Source organism: Salarias fasciatus, chromosome 7 (assembly GCF_902148845.1).
Source record: "Salarias fasciatus chromosome 7, fSalaFa1.1, whole genome shotgun sequence".
Lineage (NCBI taxonomy): Eukaryota > Metazoa > Chordata > Actinopteri > Blenniiformes > Blenniidae > Salarias > Salarias fasciatus.
Window position 1 is genome coordinate 24,744,790 of NC_043751.1, and position 12,378 is coordinate 24,757,167.

The window sequence follows — 12,378 nt, forward strand, 5'->3', positions numbered from 1 at the left end:
TCATGAGTAAAACCACGCTGCCAGGTGTTGGACCACATCAGTCCTGCCTTTGCGCTCTCTCACCACCCTGCAGGCTGTACAGTGGAATTCCCTCCATTTATATGGCCTGTACATGCTGTAGTCTCTCCTCCAGCTGAGGTGTAGCTCGATCAGAGACGGACTGTCCTTCACCACCAGCAGGTACCGGGCCAGGTCCCGCACTGTGGGGAAGTCATCAACGTGGATGAAGGCCTCGGGGGGCAGGAAGCGCTCGTAGTTCTTCCTGGATGGACCCAGGACCACGGGGATGGCGCCACCCTGCACCGCGTTCCACAGCTTCTCCGTGATGTAGTCGGTGTACTGCGAGTTCTCGAAGGCCAGGTAGAACCGGTACTGTCGGATCAGCTCCACCACGTTCTCCTTACCAGGTGGGATCGGTGTCCCTACCCCCCCAAACACGTCGATTTGAATGTACTCTTTGAGGTGTTTGTAGAGGGACACGCGCTCCAGGTTCTCCCCCCAGTGGCTGACCACCCAGGACACGAAGCCGGGACGCGGACTGGAAGTGGACGATGTGTCCAGCCGATAAGCATAAGAAGCCATTGGGAAGTCATCCAAGAATGCGTTTGGGATTACATACCCAACAGGCAGAGCGATGTCAGAGTCTTCACGGTATGTCAGTGTGAGGTTGTAAAGTCCTTCATATTCCCACAGCCGCAGTGAATTCGCAGGATGGTTCATGTTGAACCAGATCCACTTTTGCCCAGGCGGTCGTGACTCCTGAGGCAGAGACCAGTCGTCGCTGTTGATCACATCGCGGTGCGCGATGAGCACGGCGTGGGCCCGGCTGTACAGCCTCCTGTCACCGGTGATGGTACACCCACTGATCCCAAAGCTTTGCTTGCAGTCGGGAGGTTCCCCCCCTTTGTGAAACCACAGCAGGAGCAGCGTGTCTTCGCTGGTCGGCTCTGAAAGAGGCGCAGATGGTTCAGCTGGTACGCAGACTCCTGGAAGCAAAAGAAAAGTCATTGCTGCCAAACAAACCAAAGAGTAAATCCCTTTAAAAGAAGAGTTCTTGCGATGGGATGGAGCGGAATTCATGTTTGATCGCAGAGCAGCCGGTTCGTACCAAACAAGTGTTTCACTGCCCAACATCAACTGCAGGGAAGGCTGTGTAACTCTGACATAAAACTATGTGTCACCTGTCTCACCCATCTACAAAGAATTTCCCTCAGGCATCAATGAAAAATTTCTCTTTTATTCTATCCCACTTAATCCTGTGCAGGGTCATAGTGTGCTAGAGTTTTCAAAAGGTGGGGGCAGGCTGTACCTGAACATGTTACCGGTCCGTCACACGTTCACGACGAGGTCACCAGCTGACCTCACGTGTGTTTGAATCAAATGTTTAAACAGGCTGCCACAATTCTGTTGAATAAACAGACTTATAAATCTACACAGTTACCATCATTACCTTGATTCATTGTTTCTTTAATGCATGACTAAACTGTAAGGCGGTGGGAGTGGCAGAAATGTTTTCATAAGAGATACATACGGTGGAACTCACTGATGATCGGCGAGCGAGCGTTCACAATTAGCAGACCTTCATCGAAGAACGCTTTTAAATAAATGTCAAGGCATTGTTATGTGGGTGTGTTTGTGTAGCACACCTTTTTTTCCGTGTTCTCATTAGCTTCATGACACACAGACACAAACACACTGTTGAGCTACATATTTGTGGTCCACGACTGTTTGTCTTTGTCGCTTCTTCACTCCATCCCCACTTCCCGCAGTGCTTTGAGTAAAACCCGGGTTACTAAACAATGTTGACGAGGGAAAACAAGTTGTTTTTGTGATTTAGTTTCAGAAAATGTTCATATTTACACAGCAACTATTTAAAAAAAACAATGTCTGTTTTACATGGCAAAGGTAGAAACTCTGAAAATGATGTGGTTAGCATGATGGGCTAGGAGTTGGCGCTGTTGTTTACTGTCCTCTACAGAAGGTCAGAACATATTAGAACACAAACCAAGCACGTAGTCAACGGAAGTGTCTGCAGAACTCAGAGACAGTATTCTCTCCAGGCACAAATCTGGGGAAGAATCTAGAGAGATTTCTGATACACAGTGGCCTCCATCATCTGTAATTCCAAGAAGATCAGAACTGGCAAAACTCTTCTAGAGCCGGAGGATCGGGGGAGCTGCAGAGAATTGACTGCGAATCTCATGGTGACTCCGTCTGAACTCCAGGAGAAGCTTCCAGAAGAACAACCATCTCTGCAGCGGGCCAGCGGTCAGAACTGTTGGTAGAGAAGTCAGAAGGAAAACACTACAGGGTAGAAGACACATGGCGGCCTGCCTGGAGTTCACCAAGATGCACCTGAAGGATTCTAAATTTCCACAATTTTCCCACAGAAACTGAATTCTATGGAGACAAAGATGGAACTCTTTGGTTCAGTCACCAGTCACCTCTCAACAGCAGGTCAATACCATCCCGACAGTGAAGCATGTTGGCGGCAGCAGCATGATGTGGAGAGATGTGGAGAGTCTGGACCTCAGACCGGGATGACGATTCATATTTCAGCAGGAGAGCGATCCAAAAAACAGTCGAATGAAGACTTCAGTCAACTCTGTCATGGTTCTTGAGTTCGCCAACCAGAGACAAGACTTGAAAATTAGAAAAGCAGTGCATAATGTTTATTTCTAGAGACTTTAAGTAGTCAATGAGCCTCGTTTAAAGGACTGAATAACTGGTTTTCAGATTTTTAGCTTCAGGGCAGGAATTTTCCTCCACTTCACAGTCACAGCATTTTGTGTCCTCGCAAAGGTTTCCTCATTTTCTAAGTGTTTCCTGAGAAGACGATCATTTCGTTTCCCTCAAAGTTCCTGACAAAACCTCCAGCTACACAAATAAACAGCAGCTTTTTCAAAAGAAAATGATAAAAAACAATATTTCACATTTCAAATATAAACCCAAAACAAATAAACTAGTAAGAGGTGGGGAGATTGCAAGAGAAGAAGATATGATCTAAAAATATATTTTTTTAAATAACTGACATAGTGGAGTTTTTAGGTAAACTGCTGTAAGTTTAGACTGCTGGAAGTGTAAACGTGACAGACTTTCTCTCTCTCTCCCTCCCTCTGCCCCTCCTTCAGGTTCTTCTGTGCTGAACTGAAATTCTCAGGCAGGTGAGAAACAAGTTCCAAAACCTCCTTGATCGTTTCATAAAAAAAGAAACACAATGAAAAGAAAAACACGGTAAAAAGCATCTTGTTCTTATTTGTTGGTCTTTTTCATTGGACAGCCTGTTTTGAATCAGATGGTTTCACTGCGTGAAGTCAAACAGAGTGTTTGCGCCCTCTGTTGGTGCTTTGTTGCACTACAAGCTTTCTCCAGGTGACTGGTTCATTTGTATTTGGTGAGTTTTTATATTCACTTTAAGGTTTTTTTGGTCATTGTGCGTCAGTTTTTATTTGTTTGACTGCTAACAACATGCTAAACAAACATGCTAAACCTTTTGGGGAGGAAAAACCCAATTTCCTCTTCATTGAGATGTTGCTATGCCACATGCCTCCTTGGGTGTAGACCACCAGCACCAACATTGTCGTGCCGAGCCTTGGACTCTGCCCACTGAATCTGATTGTTTTTTTTTTTTCCTGACCACCTAGCAGCCTTTCCCAGACACTCTAGCCACTACATTCAGTCTTTCTACTCTGAGTAAAGTGGCGTTTTGCCAGGAAGGAAGCTCTGGCACCTGACCGGCGTGGCAATTCTGGGCTGTGCGTCTATCTCTTGTGCTTCAGCGACAAAAACTGCTGTGAGGCCGCCGATGATGGGCTTTCAGCCTTTTTGTTAGATGAGGACAAGCATCTCTGACTTTTCAAGGACTTCTCAGAAATAACCTCTCCTACATTCTCGGCACCAACAGTCAAACGGGTTGGAGCGCCATAATGTCACAAAGGGCCCCCAACCTACACCAGAGCGCGACACCTCAACCTGAAACTCGCTACAGCGAAAGCTGAGTTCACTCACAAGGGAGAAACTGGGCATCATCTGCCGCTCTGACAGCCCGTGGCTGCACTGCTGCACATCTTCCTCAAACCCAATGGTGCCCGGGTGGGGACTACCATCGCCTCAATAACAAAACAAGACCCAACCGCTACCTGGACCTGGTGCACAGGTATCATCAGATGCCACTGCACCCTGCAGATTTCCCCACGACGGCAGTCATCACCCACTTTGGGCTGTTCAAGTACCTGCACATGCCATTCAGGTTGAAGAACGCAGCCCAGTCATTTCAGCGGTTGATGGACTCAGTCCTCTGGGACGTGATATTCATTCTCATCTCCTTGGATCTACTTGGATGCTATTCCATGCCCTCAGTCAGTGCGCTGTCAAGGAGTTCCTCAGCATGGTAACCTTTCATCACTGCTTCATCCCACGAGCCGCCCACATGATGCAACTGTTATATGAGGCACTTAAAGGTGAATCCCCTAGCCAGGCCATCAGCTGGACTGAGGAATGTGATTTAGCTTTCAAAGAGTTCAAGACAATGCTGGCTCAGGCAACACTATTGGCACACCCATCAACCACGGCACCCATCACCATCACCACAGATGCATTGGATTATGCAGTGGGTGGGGGACACCTGGCATAAATAATAATAAAAACATGAATATATGTGAGTCAATATGAGATTGGTAAGATTGTTATTATGTGAAATTTTTAGGTGATAATTTAGATGTAAATTTGCTAAAAAAAAAAAAAAAAAAATTGACTTGACTTTATTTAAAAATGAAATTTTATAATTCAGCATTTTTTCACTTTTATAATAACCTAAATCTTTTGCTCTGATATTTCAAATCAAATCAAATCAAATTTTATTTATATAGCACTTTTCATATTTATAAAAACAACGCAAAGTGCTGAACAATAAAAACAGTCATAAAAAAAGAAGAATTAAAGGTGCATTAAGGAGTTTTACAACCTTAAAAATACTTATTTTCCACCATAAATATGTTACACATTTTTAATGATGTGTACAATGTGCCCTGACATATTCATTGCAAGTACCGCTATCAGCGCTAAATTGTCTCTTGAAAGTTGCAGTGCCGGTCCGGCACCAGAATTTTTTCGGGGAGAATTTGAAAGGAATGACGTAATGTGCGCTCCGGCTGTTAGGTTTCATTTTGTCCGCCATTACCCCGCCAGATGCTTAGTGAGCAACAACTGAGCAGGATCTTCCAGAAAGTAAGAAAAGACTGGCTTCTGGCACTGCCACAGCTCCAGCACAGACTCCACCAGGTAAAAGAAACTTAAATCTTACTTGAGCGCTACTAAACGAGCGAGGAAGGAGTTCCTATACGGGAGCCACAGGGACGAGTTTTTCACTAAGCTGCATTACGCCCAAGGCCTGCAGGGGGCGCTGTTTCGCATAAAACGTGCAAACTCCTCAATGCACCTTTAAAAAAAAAAAACCTAATTTTTTTTTTTTTTAAAACCATGCCATCAAACTATGCATGACACGCGCACACACACAGGTTTGTATTTCTATCCTTGTGAGGACACTCATTGACATAATGCATTCACTCGCCTCTAACCCTGACCCTAATCCTAACCCTAACCCAAACCACAACAATGCCTAACCCTAAAGAAATGTTTTTGCACTTTTACTTTTTTCAGTAACAACATGGTCAAGAAAACACTGTTTCCCCTCATTAGGACCGGAAAAAGGTCCCCACAAGGCACATCGTGCCAGGTTTTCCTATCCTTGTGGGGACGTTTGGTCCCCACAAGTATAGAAAAACACGCACACGCGCACACACACACACACACACACACACACACACACACACACACACACACACACACACACACACACACACACACACACACACACACACACACACACACACACACTCACTCCCATTATGTTGCACAGAACAGAGGAGACATAGCATGGCACTGAGCATCTTGACTCAATCTATTTATTAAAATGTGGTGGTCTACTGTGTCGAAGGCGGCACTCAGGTCCAGTAGAACCAACACTGTGAGCTTTTTCTTATCTAAATTCAACTTGATATCATTTAAAATTTTTAAAAGGGCTGTCCCGTCTCGGTACTGTGATTCACTCTAAAACCAGACTGATGTCTTTCTAAAATGTTATTTATCATTAAAAAGTCATTGACTTGGTTAAAAACCAGTCTTTCTAAAACTTTACTTAAAAATGGTAAGTTGGATACTGGTCTGTAGTTGTTAAGAACATTGGGGTCTAAATTGCTCTTCCTAAGAAGGGGCTTCACCACGGCCGTTTTAAAGGCAGTGGGGAAGACACCCGTCTGAAGAGAGCAATTCACGATATTTAAAATCTGTTCCTCCAGGAATCCATAAAATGATTTAAAAAGTGGTGTGGGAATGGGATCTAAAAGGCAGGTTGTTGATTTTACTTGGGAGAAACTCGACTAAGAGTCCTGCATCAACCAGGTCGAAACTGTCCAGCTCCTCAGCCATGGACAACGGTTCAGCTGTGTTCACTGATAAAACCTGTTGGGGTAAAAAACTTGACCTAATGTCCATGATTTTAGTTCTGAAGTGGTCTGCAAAGTCTTCACAGAGAGCGTCTGTTGGCACCTTAAAAGCTTTCTTAAAATTAGTGCCAGTTAAAATGTTGAAGGTGGAGAAGAGGAACCGGGGGTTGTCTTTATTGTCTGAAATACGTTGAGAAAAGTGTGAAGTTCGGGCCTGTTTAACTGCATTATTGTAAATTTTGAGTTGTTGACGTAGAATCTGGTAATGTCAACTTGGATTTTCTCCACCTTCTTTCAGCACTCCTGCAGTTTCTTTTCAGTTTGTTGATTATATCATTTTTCCTCCACGGGGGTTTAGAATGGCCCTTGACAGCTTTAGTTAAAAGTGGAGCTACTGAGTCCAGGCTGGACTTCAGTTTACTGTTAAAATCGTCAACAATAAAATCACAAGGTGCAGGTAAAATCCCAGCAGGAGTGCTCTGTAAAATCTCTATAAAATCTGCAGGCACTTCAGAAGTAAGGTAGCGTCTCCTCACTGTTCTCACCGGGGCTTCCTGCTGGTTAGAGCTGGTGATGTTAAAAAACACACAGAAGTGGTCAGACACAGCCAGGTCAACAACAGAGGACACACTGATGGACAGAGCGGGTTAGAACCAGGTCCAGGGTGTGTCCTCGGTTGTGAGTTGGCTGTGTGACATGCTGTTTAAAATCTAAACAGTTTAAAGGGTTTAAAAATTCTCTGGACATTGAGTCCGAGATGTCATCAACATGTAAGTTAAAGTGCCAGGTAGTCAGTCAGCGGGGGATGTGTGGACTGTGTGCTGAATGTTACCTGCTAAAATGGAGCTGCTCGGATGAAGTCCGGTGATAAAAAGCTGGGCGGTTCCAGAAAAGGTTAAGATTGTCAATGAAATAAAAATTGGAGGCTGTGCAGGAGTGTTGAAGCCAGGTGTTGAGGCTGAGCAGTCTGGAGAAGCGTTCAGCGCCCCTGGAGAAGGTCGGCAAAGGTCCAGAAATAAAAACCGACCTTCCACAGCTCTCCAACAGGTTAAAAAGGTCTTTAAAACCCTGCTTAGTGACCTCCGACTGCTGCCAGGCTGTGTCGTTAGTGCAGACATGCACGATGACCCGGCGGACAGTGGAGGGAAGGGACTGCAGGAGCTCTGGGAGTCCATGGAGGATCGTGGGGACAGTAGCACCAGGAATACACGCGTGATGGCATTAAAAAAGCGAATATTCCTGATGCCACTGTCCCCAACCAGGAGAGATGTGGGGGGAAAAAAGGGGACGGGGTGAGGGCGACTGCGTGGCGACGATGTGGGTGTCCAGGGCTGGGGAGCACTCCGTCGGCGCAGCGGTGCCGCCAGCAGCAGCCACGTGGCTGGAGCGGTGGTCCTGGTTCTGGTTTTCCCCGGAGCGGTGGTCCTGGCTCTCCCCGGAGTTGCATTGGTGACTTCCCGAGTGCCTCTTCACCGCCTCCCTGGTCAGCCTCCGGCGAGCAGCGGAGGTTGAGGTCCGGGATTACTGCTGCCGCGCTAAGGCCGACGGTGCAAGGCCCACTTCCAGGGTCGCGGCAGGGGGCTGCGGCGGAGTGAACCGAGGCCGCGGCGGAGTGATCCGAGGCCGTGGCGGGGAGCTCCTTCTGCGGGGCCGAGGTGGAGTGGGCCAGGACCGCGGTGGAGAGATCCGTCTCCGGGGCCGGGGTGAAGAGATCCGGAGCCGTGGCAGAGCGACGGCGGTGCCTGGTGGTGTCTGGCAGCATGGCTTCCGGGGTGTCATGGCAGCGAGCGGCGGGCCCACCAGAGGATGCGGGAGCAGCAGCGGCCACAGCAGGCCGCGGACCCTCACCACCCGCCGGGCTGTCGTCATACTGCACCAGGGCATGGAAGCGGTTCGAGAGGGGTAGTGGAGGCGAAGCCGCGGTGGGCTTAGGCTTGCAGCCCCGCACTGCCACCTCCGCCCAGAAGTGCTGATGGTCCGGAGTCGAGCAGGAGGAGCCCAGGATGCTGGAGCGGTGGTGTTGTTCATGAAGGACGAGAGGATCATTGATTGTCCTACAGCCAGCATCCGGGCCTGCTCCAGCAGATCGTCTTTTCCCCTGAGCTCCTCCGACAGCTGGCGGATATCCTCCCGCAGGTCGGCGACGATCCTGTCCGCCTTAACAACCAGGGGGTGCAGGCGAGGTCCGCGGTGCAACGCTGCGGCCGTGTTGGGCTGGCGGCACAGCCTCACACGCCGGTACCCACGGGAACGCACCTCTGTCCCTGGTGCCCGGGTTCACTACCGGTGTAACCTTGCTGCCTCGCCGCTCCTGATTCACCACTACCGGCTCGCCACTCGTAAGCCGCCGCTCCGCCTCAGTGCCACTGCTCTGCTTCTGACCCTGAAGTGCTGCGCGCTCGTCTCAGTGCTGCGCGCCCGTAATACACTATCGATGTTGATCTTTTTGCACAGGAAAAATGAATAATGGGTGTAAATTGCACACAGAACAGGATTCAACGTGAAGTTTGCAGTGTGTGGAATTGTCCAGGTTGGAGACACAGGCCCCTTTACACAGCAACAATTCAAGTGGAATTGCAAAGAAATCTTCCTCCTGTGGAAGTCGCGAAAAGAGGAGATGGATGAGGGAGTAGGATCGAGTGTAGTTTCTTAAACACACACCAGTGACTGCTGTTGTCCCAGGAAGCACCACACTGACCCCACCGTCAGTGCGCCACAAGTTCCCACGTCACTAAACCCCACCCCTTCAAATGTGATTAATTCCCCTTCCCAGCAGACACCACAATACTATCTTTTTTTTTTCGCTCGTCTCATGAGTGGCCCAAAAACTCTTTCTTATTTTTAAGTGAAGAAAAGTTTAAGAAGAGTTTTATGACTTCCTGGTCATCCCAGTAAACCTTTTCTGGCTCCACCACAGGCCGGTGGCTCTGAGGACATCATGAGTAAAACCACGCTGCCAGGTGTTGGACCACATCAGTCCTGCCTTTGCGCTCTCTCACCACCCTGCAGGCTGTACAGTGGAATTCCCTCCATTCATATGGCCTGTACATGCTGTAGTCTCTCCTCCAGCTGAGGTGAAGCTCGATCAAAGACGGACTGTCCTTCACCACCAGCAGGTACCGGGCCAGGTCCCGCACTGTGGGGAAGTCATCAACGTGGATGAAGGCCTCGGGGGGCAGGAAGCGCTCGTAGTTCTTCCTGGACGGACCCAGGACCACGGGGATGGCGCCGCCCTGCACCGCATTCCACAGCTTCTCTGTGATGTAGTCGGTGTACTGCGAGTTCTCGAAGGCCAGGTAGAACCGGTACTGTCGGATCAGCTCCACCACGTTCTCCTTACCGGGTGGGATCGGTGTCCCCACCCCCCCGAACACGTCGATTTGAATGTACTCTTTGAGGTGTTTGTAGAGGGACACACGCTCCAGGTTCTCCCCCCAGTGGCTGACCACCCAGGACACGAAGCCGGGACGCGGACTGGAAGTGGACGATGTGTCCAGCCGATAAGCAAAAGAAGCCATTGGGAAGTCATCCAAGAGTGCGTTTGGGATTACATACCCAACAGGCAGAGCGATGTCAGAGTCTTCACGGTATGTCAGTGTGAGGTTGTACAGTCCTTCATATTCCCACAGCCGCAGTGAATTTGAGGGAGCGTACACGTTGAACCAGATCCACTTTTGCCCAGGCGGTCGTGACTCCTGAGGCAGAGACCAGTCGCCAATGTTGATCACATCGCGGTGCGCGATGAGCACGGCATGGGCCTGGCTGTACAGCCTCCTGTCGATGGTGATTGTACACCCACTGATCCCAAAGCTGTGCCAGCAGTCGGGAGGTTTCCCCCCTTTGTGAAACCACACCAGGAGCAGCGTGTCTTCGCTGTTCGGCTCTGAAAGAGGCGCAGATGGTTCAGCCGGTACGCAGACTCCTGGAAGCAAAAGAAAAGTCATTGCTGCCAAACAAACCAAAGAGTAAATCCCTTTAAAAGAAGAGTTCTTGCGATGGGATGGCGCTGAATGCATGTTTGATCGCAGAGCAGCCGGTTCGTACCAAACAACTGCTTCACATCAACTGCAGGGAAGGCTGTGTAACTCTGACATAAAACTACGTGTCACCTGTCTCACCTGTCTGCAAAGAATTTCCCTCAGGCATCAATGAAACATTTCTGTTTTATTCTATCCCACTTAATCCTGTTTGCAAAAGGTGGGGGCAGGCTGTACCTGAACATGTTACCAGTCCGTCACACGTTCACGACGAGGTCACCAGCTGACCTCACAAGCTTCAATCAAATGTTTAAACAGGCTGCCACAATTCTGTTGAATAAACGGACATGTAAATCTACATAACTACCATCATTATCTTGATTCATTGTTTCTTTAAGGCACGACTACACTGTAAGGCGGTGGGAGTGGCAGGAATGTTTTCATAAGAGATACATACTGTGGAACTCACTGACGATCGGGGAGCGAGCGTTCACAATTGGCAGACCTTCATCGAAGAACGCTTTTAAATAAATGTCAAGGCATTGTTATGTGGGTGTGTTTGTGTAACACACCTTTTTTCTGTTTTCTCATTACATTCGTACCATACATGTTTGACATGTGTTTTTAAATGAAGAAACGGACACAAACACACTTTTGGTCTGTAGATTTGTTGTCCACAACCGTCTGTCTTTGTCGCTTCTTCGCTCCACCTCCACTTCCTGCAGTGCTTTGAGTAAAACCCGGTTTACACAACAATGTTGATGAGGGAAAACAAGTTTTTTTGTGATTTAGTTTCAGAAAATTTTCACATTTACACAGCAACTAAAAAAAAAAAGCCATGTCTGTTTACATGGCAATGGCAGAAACTCTGAAAATAATGGAGTTAGCATGATGGGCCGGGAATTGGTGCTGTTGTTTGCTTTTGTGATGAAAACACACACTTCCGCTTGAGAACACTAAGCTATGAGCATGAATAATGGGAGAACACAAACATTCACATGGACAGACGACCAAGTTGGATTGTTCTTCTGGAGACTGTCAACTTTGAAACTACCAAGTCCAGCAGAATATGGACTGAGTCATGAGACTGTGGATCAAAACGTTTTATTTACTGAGCTTGAGCAGAAGAAGTGCGGAGACAACATGTTAGAACACAAACAAAGCACGGAGTCGACAGAAGTGTCTGCAGATTGATTCTCTCCAGGCACAAATCTGGGGAAGAATCTGGAGAGATTTCTGACACACAGTGGCCTCCATCATCTGTAATTCCAAGAAGATCAGAACTGGCAAGACTCTTCTAGAGCCGGAGGATCGCAAGAGCTGGGCTTCAGTCAGAGAATTGACTGCGAATCTCGTGGTGACTCTGTCTGAACTCCAGGAGAAGCTTCCAGAAGAACAACCATCTCTGCAGCGGGCCAGCGGTCAGAACTGTTGGTTACACAGGTCAGAAGGAAAACACTCCTGGGTAGAAGACACATGGCGGCCCACCTGTAGTTCACCAAGATGCACCTGAAGGATTCTAAATTTCCACAGTTTTCCTAAATTCTATGGAGAAAAAAATGGAAATATTGTGTGTGAATGTCAGGCATCATGTCAGGAAGAAACCAGTCACCTCTCATCACCAGGTCAATAACATCCCGACAGTGAAGCATGGTGGCGGCAGCAGCATGCTGTGGAGAGCAGGAGAGCAATCCAAAACACACAGTCGAAAGAAGACTTCAGTCAACTCTGTCATGGTTCTTGAGTTCCCCAACCAGAGACAAGACTTGAAAATTAGAAAAGCAGTGCATAATGTTTATTTCTGGAGATTTCAAGTGTTCAATGAGCCTCGTTTAAAGGACTGAATAACTGGTTTTCAGATTTTTAGCTTCAGGGCAGGAATTTTCCTCCACTTCACA

General features: G+C 47.9%; 2 protein-coding genes across 2 annotated transcripts in view; both read right to left on the bottom strand.

The window, feature by feature from the left end:
* LOC115392340 (alpha-(1,3)-fucosyltransferase 6-like) lies at nt 1-9,440 on the bottom strand. Its single transcript, XM_030096933.1, has 4 exons — nt 9,423-9,440; nt 8,562-8,717; nt 7,977-8,472; nt 1-947 (listed from the first exon to the last, which is right to left on the bottom strand). Exons 1-4 carry the CDS (start codon nt 9,438-9,440, stop codon nt 1-3), a joined length of 1,617 nt encoding a protein of 538 aa, XP_029952793.1.
* The window catches only part of LOC115392341 (alpha-(1,3)-fucosyltransferase 4-like), a 6,942-nt gene continuing 4,003 nt past the window's right edge, over nt 9,440-12,378 (bottom strand). The window contains exon 2 of the mRNA XM_030096934.1: nt 9,440-10,386. Coding sequence (XP_029952794.1) covers nt 9,440-10,386 — 947 coding nt within the window. The remainder of the gene's footprint in view (nt 10,387-12,378) is intronic.